This window comes from Pelodiscus sinensis, chromosome 7 (assembly GCF_052426305.1).
Source record: "Pelodiscus sinensis isolate ZL-2025 chromosome 7, ASM5242630v1, whole genome shotgun sequence".
NCBI lineage: Eukaryota > Metazoa > Chordata > Testudines > Trionychidae > Pelodiscus > Pelodiscus sinensis.
Window position 1 is genome coordinate 39,049,439 of NC_143058.1, and position 13,888 is coordinate 39,063,326.

General features: G+C 43.2%; 1 protein-coding gene across 4 annotated transcripts in view; it reads right to left on the minus strand.

The window, feature by feature from the left end:
* Positions 1–13,888, minus strand: part of TTC21B (tetratricopeptide repeat domain 21B) — a 133,186-nt gene that overhangs the window by 14,504 nt on the left and 104,794 nt on the right. For all 4 annotated transcript variants that reach the window (XM_006124791.5, XM_075933527.2, XM_075933528.2 and 1 more), the window contains 4 exons: positions 13,627–13,788; positions 13,058–13,253; positions 12,009–12,233; positions 1,630–1,750 (listed from right to left, as the gene is read on the minus strand). In XM_006124791.5, coding sequence (XP_006124853.2) covers positions 1,630–1,750; positions 12,009–12,233; positions 13,058–13,253; positions 13,627–13,788 — 704 coding nt within the window. The remainder of the gene's footprint in view (positions 1–1,629; positions 1,751–12,008; positions 12,234–13,057; positions 13,254–13,626; positions 13,789–13,888) is intronic.

Below are 13,888 nucleotides of genomic sequence, written 5' to 3' on the forward strand. Positions count from 1 at the left end.
AGATAGCATGTAATTGAATAATCGTGTAACCACATCAAATCTGACTGGTTACATGACTATTCAATAGTCCCTGGAGGTGGGGCTGGCAGCCAGTGTGCTCCTGGCCCCTTCTCCTGGGGAGCCCCTTACCAGCCTGCACTGCTGCCTCTCTATCAGAGGCAGTAGCATGGTATGGCAGGCAGGAGCTGGTCCATGTGAGGAGCAGTTTAAAAACCAGCTCCCTGCACAGACCAGCTCCCGCCTCCCACCTGTATCAGAGGCAGCAGCACAGGCAGGCAGCATCCCCTGTCCATGCAGGACCTGAACTCCCCCAGGAAAGAGACTGCCTTTCAGCAGCCCCTGTACGTAGGGGATCCAAGTTCCCTGTGGACAGATGTTGCTCCAACTCAGCCCCTGTCTGCAAGCTCAGAACCCACCCCCGCCAGACTGAGACTGCTTTGGAGCAGCCTCCCCTAACCTCTGCCATGCTGCTGTCTCTGAAAAAGACAGAAGGCTCTCTGGTGGGAAGGCTCTCTATGCGTACCTTCCTGATCCCCTCAACCTCCATGCTGCTGCCTGTCTACAGGGAGCCTAGCTTGCTGCTGATAGGGGCTGCTCAGGGGGGCTGGCAGCAGCCACATACCCCATGTGTGGGGAATGGGAGCCTCATGGGCAGGGGGTCTTCTCCAGTCAGGCTGGAACGGTCCCCCGCATGGGATCCCGCTTAGTTGGTTAACCAGTTAAACAGTAAGGACACCTAATGTTTAACTGGTTAACCAGGATTTTATATCCCTACTTAAAAATCTAACTTACGTCACTCAGGGATATAAGAGAAACACCACCCTTTGATCAGGGCAAGTTCCAGTGACCTAAGTGCCAACCACACTGGCACTATGTTGGCTTTTGCCTCTCACAGAAGTTAAGTAACTATGCGAACAGGAGAGTGCTCTCCCAGATGTGCTACAGTGGCATAGCGCGTCTAATATAGACCAACATTTAGCGTGGCTGTCACCAACTAAGATAGCCTTCTGACAAGGGAGGTTTGAAATGTGGTGAGCCAAGCATGTCTAGCCAGGCTAATAGGCTCTCCAGAAATATAGGAGGAAAAAGGAAGACAAAAAAAGTTAATTGAAGTAATTCTATACTAAAACAAGAAGCACTACCTAAAAGAACAGCTATAAAACAAATGGTGGTACATACAAGTCAGACACTATCTCTGCCTGCCACTGAAACATTAAGAGACAGAACTGAGGGCCGTTCATCCATGCAGCCCTATATTCCCTCAGTGTGCATTGTGGGGTTTTATGGAATGCATGCACAGGCTGAACACTTGTAATGGAAAATCTCCAATCAACAGCTCAGAAGTTCATATGCACTCCTGAAGAGGAGCACCTAGAGGAATACTGCTCAAAGAACTGTGGCTGCAAATTGCTGAGTGTCTTGTCAAAATGCCAGTTCAAACTGACATCTCTTGCCACGAAGGCTTTCCCAATTACTATAATGTAGAACTCTGAACAGCTGAATTTCCACAGAATGACAGAGAAGATATTTTACTTATATGGAAAATTAAATGCAGTCTTATCAATCAAGAGCCCTGTTTCTGTTCTTTTATACTATCACAGGATAAAAATGTAGGTTGTGTATACATACCTATTGTTGGATTTGTTTGGTTTCCATACTTCCAGGCCATCTCATAATTTACAGCTGCATCCTTATACGCTTGCTCCTTTTCCATTATGTATCCCATGTACTCATAGGCTTTGCAACAGGACTACAAAATATAAAAGTTTACTATATATTTCCAAATTTAGAGAGACATATCCAGTCCTGATAATTAACTAAGTAAATAATATGAATATACAGCATCTGAAACATTCTCACAGTGGCCAATTATCATGCCTCTCATTGTTCAGCGGTGCAAGAGATTTTAGGGACATACTCTTCTGGGACAATTAATTGGCTTTCCCACTGGATGAAGCACAAGCTATCACAATAGAGCCAGACAATGTGCAGAAACAGTACAAGATTATTAGAGTTTGCAGGATAGAAGGGACATAGCACTCCATGCTCAGATAACCAAAGTTTGGCTGTTTAAAATAAATATTTCTAGTCTACAAAAAGAGCATTAAAATAAAAATAGACACATTAACAAATTATAAAACATTAAATATTTTAGTAAAAGGTAATTTTAATATTCTTAATCTCTTAAAATAGGGTTTATTACTCCATGTGCTTATCAAAAGCTATACTTTCAAGTAAAAGAACAGGAAATGATTCCATGACTTGATAGTTCTATAATGATGCTTTATGTAACTCACTAAGTTGCTTAACATCAGTTTTCAATACTATGAAATAATGAAGAATGAGCCCACATAAAAGTAAATACCTAATGAAAAATAATCTGTCTAGCAGCACAGTCAGTTTGATTATTTTCTTCTTACTTGTAGGCTTTATTTGCTTAAAACAAATATTTTATAAAATTCACCACTGCTACCCAAAATGGGCTTCCCCAGGTCTAATGAAAGTGAGTATAAAGTCACTTTTATCAGCCTTCATCTTCTGCAGGACAATGGAACATTAGTGAAAGGACAGACACATCCTACTACTGTTACAAATATTCACCATATTAGCCAGACATGAAATCCTTATCATTACCAACCTAATCATGATGGTGTGGTATCTACTAAGAACAAGTACCTGTTCCCTTTCAACATACAAAATTTACTTAAAACAGTATAACAATTTAATTGTATTTCAATCTATATTATGTGTGTGTATATCAATATTTGATGCAGTCACATGCTCTATATTGAAGAGAACATAAAGGTTGCAAAGTTAAGCACTCAAAAGCTAGGAAATGACAAAAATGAAATACTCTGTGCAACCTCTCTTCAGTCCTCTTGTGTATTTGCATGATAATACAAACCTTGGTTACATGATTACATACTGTTTTTCACAGGACGCCTGCTTCATTCAGTGGACAGCATGGACTGTTCTAGGGATGAATCAAGACTGTGTAATGAAGGAAGCTGTTGGCTGTAGGGCAATATCATTTGTTGCTGAGTTCCTATATGATGCTAGGCAAATCATTTAAATGATACTCTTTAGAGGTAATCACTAATTGTGTTTTTCTCATTTTCTGGGTGCCTGTGCCTAAGCCTGACTTAAGACCCCGGTCTGATTTACAGAAGTGGTGTTCACTAGGGATGTGAATGACTAGTTGCTTCTCCTCCCCTTGCTGCCTCTAGCAGAGAGAGGCAGCAAGGAGGGATATAGGAAGGGGTATTCAAAGCAGCAGTTCAGCATGAAGCCTGGGACCAGACCCTGGGCTCTATGAGGCACTGCAGCTTTGAAACATCGCATGCTGCCCTAGACCAGCTTGTGAGTCCCCCAGCTGGCCCAGGCTGCACACTGTGTTTCAAAACAGCAGCATTGCGTGGAGCCCAAGGTCAGCTGGGGACTCCCCCACTGATCCTGGGATCCATGCAACGCTGCCACTTTGAAATGCCGTGTAGAGCCTGATGTGGGCTCCCTGCAGCATTTCAAAGTGGCAGCAGTTCATGGAGCCCAGGATCAGCTGGGGACTCTAAGTCCTCTGCTGACCCTGGGTGCCATGCAGTGCTGCCGTTTTGAAACACCACGGGGAGCATGGGGCCAGCAAGAAACTCTGAGTTCCCTGCTGGCCCCGTGATCCCACAGTACTTTCGCCTTTGAAGTGTAGCAACAGCCCCAAGGCTGTTGCTACACTTCAAAGGCGCAGGCACCCTTATCAATTAATTGAATAGTTGATGCAATTTGCATCAACTATTTGATTAGTCCATTAATCTAAATTTAACATCGCCAGTGTTCATTCAGAGCTGCAACTGAAGTCAACAGAAGCTGTGCTTTGAATGAAAATATACATATTTGATTCTTTTACTTTAGTCTTTCGGTGCTTCAGGTCCCAATAAGTGTAAAATGGGGACAAGAATATTGACAATTCATAAGTAGGTTGTGAAAACAGATTTGTTAAATTTTGTGAAGCAATCAGATACTGTAGGGGTAAATGCCACAAAAGCCAATGAGGAAAATTAATAATTCAGTCTTCAAAGTAGAGGTTGCAAAATGGTCAGTAAATAAGGCATGGAACTGCAGTAAACAGAAAACAAGAACACTGAATAGTTTCTTATTAAGTGAGCACCATCCAACCTATACTCTGAATGAAACAGAGGGGTCCCTATGGAAAAAAATGTGGGATAATGTAATTAATTAATGTGGGATATATATGAAGGCCAAATTAAGCTTGAACACTATTAAGTAACTAAGCTTGCTACTTCAGTTCTGAGAGATCTTAACTTTTGAGTGCTCAACTTTGCAACTTTAATATTCTTTTAACAGAATTTGTATGTTTGCAGTTCTAGATTATAAAAAAAGCAAAACTGGACAACACCAATTGGGTCATCAACAGAGTTTAAACTTTTAGAATCTGTGCACAGATTTCGGTCACTTGAACTAACAGGGTAACTGATGGCAGTTCAAAGTTGTCATTCTCTATGTGGATCAGCACTACGAGGAGATGAGATAATTTGTCAGTTATAATTTTATAGATGTTTTCTGACAGCAAAAGAATGGCGAGACTTTGGAATCTTGAGTCCCATAGCAAGGTCTGGAAGGGAACATTCTCTAGAAGATACCCACTCGTCTCCCTCGCTCCCATGTATGATGCCTTATGTACTGCCTTAGTCTTGTCTCATCACTACCACTGAATTCTTGCCCCATTATCCTTAACTAGTCAGCACAGTCTCCAATCCTTAGGTTTCTTATCCCAGACTTCCTGTCCAACAAATCCTAGTCTCACCCCCTCCAGACTCTCAATCCTACTCTCTTTGTCCAGCCATTCCCAAGCCCTTTAGCTCCTAGTTTTCTTACCCAGTCAGTTCCACTCTCCCACTTCCTGACTCATCTGGCTTACATTTATCTATTCGGCTCGCTGGCTCCCAAAATCCCAGACTGCTCTCCATCTTTCTTGGTTCTCAGGCCCAATCTCTCCTCACCACTTGGGCATCTCACTTAATGCCAGTGTCCCCCCAACTCCTCAGTTCAGCAGGCCTCTTTTCCACCCCCCAGGTCCTTATCCAAGCTCAGTTCCTAAGCCCTTTCCCTCCCTGAGCTCCCAGTTCCATTTCATCACTCATTTCCTGGTTTCTCCCTCCTTTGTCCCCATCTCCCCCCAGATCCTTCTGCATCTGAATCAAGCAACTTTTTCCTTCACACTGCCTGGATCCACCATGGAGGTTATTAAAAGCACAGGACAGACTGACCCCATGCTCTGAGTAGGGATGTAAAATTTCAATTAACTGGCTAATCGAATAGGTGATGCAATTTTCATTGACTATTCAATTAGTTGATAAGGGCATCTCCGCCTTTGAAGTGTAGCAACAGCCCCAGGACTGTTGCTACATTTCAAAGGCGAAAGCTCTACTAGGAGCATGGGGTCAGCGGGAAACACCGCTCTCCGCAGTGTTTCAGAGCGGCAGGCCCCAGGTTCCATGTGGTGCTGCCGCTTTGAAATTCCGCATGCAGCATGGGCCAGGTCCGGCCCGGGCTCCACACAGAGCTGCTGCTTTGAAAGCCTCCTCCTTTCTCCCCTTGCTGCCTCTTTCTGTGTGCCCCCCAACTAGGGATGTGAAAGATTAGTCGACAATCTAAAAGCAAATGTTATCGGATAGTCAACAGGACAGTCAACAAGTCGCTTCCCCACCCTTTGCTGTCTCTATCAGAAAGAGACAGCAAACGGGGAGGGGAGAAAGGAGACAGGGTACTTCAAAGCTGCAGCGCTGTGTGGAGCCTAGGGCCAGACTCCGGGCTCCATGTGGCACTGCCGCTTTGAAAGGCGCATGTAGCCTGGGGCCAGCTGAGGTGACCCCAGGCTGCATGTGGCATTTCAAAGCGGCAATGCCACGTAGAGCCTGGGATTAACTCCCCAGCTGACTCTGGGCTCCACACAGCACTGCTGCTTTGAAATGCCTGATGCTGGGCTCCCCGTGGTATTTCAAAGCGGCAGTGCCACATGGAACCCAACGTCAGTGGGAGAGTCGCCAGCTGACTCCAGGTTCCACGTGGCACTACCACTTTGAAATGCCGCATGCAGCCTGATACCAGGCTGCCCATAACCTTTCAAAACAGCAGCGCTGCATGGAGCCCGGGGAAGTCCCCAGATCCTGGGCTCCACAGGATGCTGCCGCTTTCAAAGACCGTGAGGAGCCTGATGCCAGGCTCCCCACAGCATTTCAAAGTGGCAGTGCCGCATGGAGCCCGGGGTCACCGGGAGAGTCCCCAGGTATTCCCCATTTTATATTTATGTTTTTTATTTTTCCTTCTTAAATGTTATACGTTACACTTGTCTCCATGGAATTTCATCTTACTGATTTTAGAGCAATTCTCTAATTTATCAAGATACTTTCCGAATTGTAAAGTGCTTTCATCCCCTCAGCAGCTTCATCAAAGTCATTAATTAAAATATTTAATAATTTTGGACTCAGGACAGACTACTACTGGTCCTCATTTTATAAGTCCTCCCAGTCTGACGTTAAATCACAGACAACTAAACCATATGGTTTTTCAACTAAGGATATAAAGGACTAGTCGACTATCTGATAAGCAAATGCTTTCCCGCTGGCTCTGGGCTCCACGTGGGGTTCCAACTCTGAAATGCACAAGAGCCCCGCTGGGGCTCTTGTATATTTCAAAGGCGGAATGTGGAAGTACTTATTGACTAGTCGAGTAGTTAATGGACATTCCATCAACTACTCAACTAGTAAATTAATCACTATTTAACACTCCTATTTTCAACCAGTGATTCCCCATTTAACAATAATTTCATGTAGACCATGGTTGGGCAATAATTTTTGACAGGAGGCCACTCCAAGATTTTGGAAAGTGGTTGAAGGCTGCACTCTTCCATGATATAAATGGAGGAGATGCAGGGTCTGGGATGGAGGTTGGGTGCAGAAGGGAGTTTGGGGTAAGAGTTCGTGCAGGAGGGAGACTGGTGTCTGGGAGGGTGTTTGGGTGAAGGAGATGGTTATGACCTAGGGAAAGGGACTGGAGTGCAGGAGTTTGGGATGTGACCTAGGGCAGGAGGGTATTGTGCTCTGGGGCAGGTGATCGGGATGCCAGATCTGGGAAGGGGTGTGAGTGTAAGAGGGGGTTAGATGGTTTAGGTATGTTGGGGAGGAGGAGGGCAGAGGATGAGGCAGGGAAGGGCTGGGGTGCCAGAAGCAAGCTGTGGCCAGGAGACTTACCAGCCAGCAGCCAAACTAGCCTGCTTGTAGAGCTAAGGCTTGCAGAGCTTAAAACGTTTCCCAGCCAGCCTACCTGCTTGCCAGGCCATGTGCTTCAGTGAATAACTGAGCCGAGGAGAGGGAACATGATTCTTCTTGGCTGCCTGTTATTCAAACAAGCAGCTCCCATTGGCTCCCAGAAACCGGCCAATGAGATTGTGCTAAGCGCAGGGTGACTCTTGAAGTTTCCCCTCTCTCCTCCAGTTTTGAAAGAAACGGAGCCTGGAAGCCGCATTTCTGCACCGCATGTGGGGCTGTGGGAAGTAGGGAAGCCTGCCTGAGGCTCTCTGCTGCCTCTATGGGATGGATCTGTTAGTTTGCTGGGCCACACCCGGCCCGCAGGCCATATTTTGCCGAGGCCTGATTTAGAAGGTACTTTCCTAGTTTGCTTACAATACTATCTTGTGGGACTGTGTCTAAGAAATATTATGATTACTGCTTCCTTGCTATCAGCTAGCTAATTGTCAAAGAAGGAATTCAGATTGATTTAGCATGATTTGTTCTTGACATATCAGCATTGGTCATTATTTACTCCTTATTATCCTCTAGCATGAGTTAACTGCTACTTTTCAAGACTTTATAACTAGGCCAAATTTTGGTGGATTTTCATGGGCACGGCAAAGGTACTTCTCTGACATACAGGCTATTGCCCCACCAAATTTCGAGTCTTTGCTCCAAATCATGGGAATGCTAGCCATATTTTTCATAGCTTTTCAAAGAAAGTCTGTGCCAGGATTATTTAACACGGGCAAAAACAATGTATTTTCCCCAGCCACATTCCTGGAAAAGACTGAACTATTTTGGCCAAAATTTTCCAGGAAAAAAAAAAAGTCAGCCTCAGACAAGCACCTACCATGAAAAATTGCAGCCCAATGCAACCCAAATTATGCACACACTACACTCTGTGTGAGTGTATTAAACAGATTTAATAACAGACAGGAATTGCCATATTAAACATATAAAGCAGAGCATACTCACAATTATCAATTCTGAAAATAAGCAAGCTTTGTGAAAGCTTCATATTGAATGGTTTATAAGATGTACTGTCTTGTCACTAAACTGTCCTATCTAATTATCCATTTAGCATATTATTTACACTCGGGAAAAGACAAATGCAGACAGCTGTATTATATTCAGCTTCATTTTAACTATTCAAAACCGGTTTAGATTAAACTTCCTAAGGCTACTGAGGAAATGGTTTCACTTTATACCTACAAGATCAGAGATCTTCAGGGAAACTGGAATACAATATAGCCCAAGATTTCTCTCACAAAAAACTTTGTAGTCTATAAGTAGTTCTCCAATTGTGTTTTTAAATAAATACATTGAAAAGCCCTGATTCTATGGAAACATTCTGGCTTTGGAAACTCATGGTGGACTTTCTTTGACTTTGTAACCTCAAATAGAATATGGTCGGTTATCTAAACAAAATCTATACATTTAAATTATACAAATCTGTGTTGCAAAACAAAGTGTTTACACAGATGTTCTCTTTAAATATGTACATCATTCTTTTCTGATTGTAAAAAGCAATCTTAAAAACCCATTCATCAAAATAATGTATTTTGTCAGTCTAGCTAAGTTTGTAACTCAGAATGCTTGTGGAAAATATTTTCACAAACATGCAAGTAATTTCAAACAAACAAAATCAATCATTTTTATCTGCACAGTACAATTCCTGAGTGCCTTCTTTATTGCATATGGGTTGGAGGACAATATGGGAATGGGCTTATCTTCCTTGTGTCTGGTGCTGGAGACCTGCAATGCAATCATTTTGGAGCCTTCCAATATACTTTCCTCTCCTTTCCATTATTCAGGACCTTGTTATTTATCTCATTATTTCAGATGCACAAAGACATTAAAGAATAAGAGTTTGATAATATGATCTGTATTAGTCACTTTTACATGGTGCTATAATTTTAATCAAAACCCAGCTAGTATAGAATCTCAGCAGGACACATAACCTAGGATGTCCTAAGTCCACACTGTCCTAGAATCTGCTCACACTTCCTATTAGTTTTCAGAGTGAAAGGCTCTAGATACGGACCAATCATTGTTGTTACTGTGTCTTTAGAATTAACAGACTCTACAAGATGTGGGAGCTGACAGTTGGAGCAGGTAATTGGTTTTAGTTTATACTGATAGATTGACCTGAGCTAAGATGCTCCGTATATACAGTATATCAACTATGTATCCAACAAAAAAACTGCTCAATCACTAGCAATGAATTAAGACTTGTGAATTACTTAGGGTATGTCTACACTACAAAATTAATTCGAACTAACGGACGTTAGTTCGAATTAACTTTGATAGGCGCTACACTAGCGCTCCGCTAGTTCGAACTTAATTCGAACTAACGGAGCGCTTAGTTCGAACTAAGGGCTGTGTAGCCCCTTAATTCGAACTAGTGGGAGGCTAGCCCTCCCCAGCTTTCCCTGGTGTCCACTCTGGCCAACACCAGGGAAACTCTATTGCCCCCCTCCCGGCCCCGGACCCTTTAAAGGGGCACGGGCTGGCTACGATGCCCGTGCCAGGTGCAAGCCTGCCAGCACCCAGCTAGCAGACCCTGCACCTGGCACGGCTCGAGCCAGCCACCCGATGCCCCCCAGCCCTCCCCTTTTTCCCGGGACCAGGCTGGCGGCTCCCGGAAGCTTGCCCGGGACCGCAGGAGGCGGGCACCCACCTGGTCTAGTGTGGACATCGTCCACGACCTCTGCACTAGGCACAGGAAAGTGGCTGTCTAGGGCAGGAGAGCTGCCAGCCTGGCCACCCAGGAGCAGGTGTGCATGAAAATCAAGGTGGTCCACTGAGACCCCCGACCCTGAGCCCTGAGCTTACAATGGCCGTCCTGGGTCAGACCAAAGGTCCATCTAGCCCAGTAGCCTGTCTGCCGACAGCGGCCAACCCTAGGGACCCTGGAGGGGATGGACTGAAAACAGTGACCAAGCCATTTGTCTCGTGCCATCCCTCTCCAGCCTCTACAAACTTTGGGCAGGGACACCACTCCTACCCCCTGGCTAATACCACTCCATGGACCCAAGCTCCATGACTTGATCTCACTTCTCTTTAAACTCTGTTCTAGTTCTAGCCTTCACAGCCTCCTGCAGCAAGGAGTTCCACAGGTTGACTCTTTGCTTTGTGAAGAACAACTTTCTTTTACTAGTTTGAAGCGTGCTACCCATTCCTTTCCTTTGGTGTCCTCTAGTCCTTCTATTATGGGAACTAATGAAGAACTTTTCTTGATGCACCCTCTCCACCCCACTCATGCTTTTATAGACCTCTATCATATCCCCCCTCCATCTTCTCTTTTCTAAGCTGAAAAGTCCCAGTCTCTTTAGCCTCTCTTCATATGGGACCTGTTCCAAACCTCTGATCATTTTAGTTGCCCTCCCCTCTCCCAGCCTCTCTCTTCCCCTCTCCCACCTCCTTTTCCCAGTCTCCCCGAGTTTTGTTCAATAAAGAGAGATTCTATTTTTGACCACGTTTTCTTTATTTTGTACATCAGGAAGGGGGGGCTAGGGAAGGGTAAGTGGAAGGAGGTGAGGGAGGAATGGGGTACGAGCCCCCGATGGGGAGGACTGGGCTGGTTCTGCGGGCTTCTGGGGGTGGAAGTTCTCCTGCAGCCCCCCAATTGCCCCGTCTCCCCAGATGGCAGCCTGCGGCAAGTGCAGCTGGGCTGATGGCCGAGTGCTGTGATGTGCCCAGTGTGGGCACTCAGGGCATTCCAAGCCAGGACTGCTTTGCAAGCGGGGCACCCCTGAGAACTGTCTGTCCGGGGTGGGGGTCGGTTCCCTTTAAGCACAGCCCTCGAATAGCCTGAGGCAGCAGCTCCACGCTCTAAGTCCTCATCTGATGCCCTGCCGGCACTGCTTCCGGCCATCCTTAACCCCGGTTCAGGGTCCACTTAATGTGGACATGCTAGTTCGAATTAGCAAAACGGTAATTCGAACTAGTTTTTAGTTCTAGATGCGTTAGTTCAAATTAGCTTAGTTAATTAACTAAGTTAGTTCGAATTAGCGCTGTAGTGTAGACATACCCTTACATATAAAAACAAACAATCTACCAGAAAAGCTGCCTCTTTAAAGCTCCCAACCACCAAGGAGAAAAACAAAATGGATAATATTAAATTGGAAAGCTAACACTGTTCATTTCCTACCATCTAAGCAGATCTTCTGGCATGTTGCCAGGTCAGAAATCCAAAGTGCCCAGGCAAAACATTAGAGGGTAGCCTCTCAAAATCCAGAGAAAAGCTACTCTTCAGTGCAAGATCGATGAAAATCATAAAAACTAAAATGCATGTACATTAGTTTGTAAAATAGGGCTTATATGTTTTGTTAACATATAAAATTGTGTATGTAGCTACAGATAACTTATGAATAAATGGGGCAAAGGTCCACAATTTCTATTTGTCTGAAATTTTCATTAAACCTGAATCAGATTCGTAATGAGATGTATTCTTGACATTCTACAGTCCCTTCAGTACACAAAGCATCACCACAGCTTAAACTTGCATAAATTACTAACAGTTCACTAAGCAGCATCTGCATTCATTTCCTCTCAAGGGTAAACTTCTAGTCTCTTACTCTTTCTATGTTCATTTCCCTCACCTAAGAAAACCAAACTATGAAATAAAATACATTTTCACAGTCAAATTTAAAAATATATACAGTAAGTATATGGAAGATAACTTTTTATTATGTCACTTACCCTGTTACGGCGAAGACACTGTTTTAATAGTTCACCTGCCATATCATATTTTGCAGATTGAATATAAATATCAGCAAGAAGCAGCCAACTTTTTTCAAAATCCTCTGCATCTATGGGATTCCAGTTCATTTTTGAAATGCGTTTCAACTGATTTCTGGCTCGTGGAGTTTGTTTTAAAATCATGTAGGCTGTGGCCATTCCCAAAAGTGCTGGGATATGATCCTTCTGAAATAAAATATTTTAAGAACAAAGTTGTTTTCTAAATTACATTTAAACTGAGCAGCTATGGAAATATAAAACTAGAAGCTAAGACTCAAATGCCAATGACAACATATAAATCGAATTTTGACATGTTTAATTATTTTTGGACAGGGAATGAACTTAGAATTGATCTGTTATTGGTCTTTCAGTTTTAAATATAATGGGAATTAGAAGACATGAAAGCTACATTTACATTATGACCTGGGTGTGAGTCCCATACATAGATACTCACTTGCTCATCCATCTAGTGAACTAAAAAGAGCAGCATAGCCACAATGGCACAGGAAGCAGCAGCGGTGGTATGAGCTAGCAGCCTGAGTATGTACCCACCTGGGTTTGTATTCAGGAAGGTTAATCCATGCCAGTGCTGCCCATGCAATATAGATACACTACTACTTTTAGCATTCGAGTTTAGATGAGAGATATCACAATTATGTGTACATGAAGCGGGAATCATATTCTGAGCCTGTTATCTAGACTTAACCTGAGAAACTAAAATTTAGTTATATTTTAAGAAGTGTGATAAGCCTAGTTTCCAGTTGCTTAATACATTTGCAAATACAACCACAAATGTACATATCAACAAGAGAGACTGCTTCTTTAGCTTATATTTCATTACTAATTTTTCAGAAATCATTCTCTATGTAGTAGGGGACAAATATAATTCTCAGAGATGATGATATTAAGTATCTCAATATTCTTGAATTGAAGGAAAATTATAAAAGACCCAAGCATACTTTTTTGAAGGAATGGAGGGAAGGGGAGATAGGGAGGGGGAGATCACCTACCTCAGCAACTACTACTTCAGTGAAGGTATTTAGTGCTTGTTCAACATTTGATTTCTGTTTGGTTGCCATTAGACAATGATTTTCCATGATGCGAAGCTGAATGTGACCCTGAATGGTCTGGGGCTTGAGTTCCTTCAAAAGTTTTTCTGCTGTTCTCACAGCCAGCTGCACAGACTCCTGCTTCTCAGTAGAATTACTATGCATTAGAAAGAGAGTTTTTAAAACACCCAAATGTTGTTGTGCTATATTAATATTAAACAAGCTTCAAGTTGTAACTGACAACACACTAAAGTCATGACATTGTTGTACAAAATATTTACCTTTATATGGATAATTATATATTGGCTCTCTTTTGTACTGAAAGTTATTCTAAATTATAGACAAAATCATCCTACAAATGCCTAGGATCCCAGAACAAAATCCCCTTAAGAGTCTGGCTGCAATTTGATTGCTTTCTTGTTTTAATGTACCATTTTATGAGGCTCCCTCTCATTTTCTATTAAATTTAGATTTGGACCCAAAAAAATGTTATCAACATTAAAAAAAAAACAAAACCTACAACACCTCACCCTGTGTCACCATCCAGATTTTCAAACACTTCACCACCTACAGTTTCGTTATCTGGGTTCAAACAAATTTCAATCATGTTATAAACTGCATTCTGTCCCCAGTCGCTGTCCTTCCGGGCTCTATTAAAATGTCGAAGTGCATCATTTGGTTCACCGGTATACCTAGACAAGTTATGAAAGCACTTTCAGTTTGGACAAAAAGTTAAATAAAACAAATAAGAAAGATATAGCTTTCAAAATACACTAGAGGTACATCTTTTTA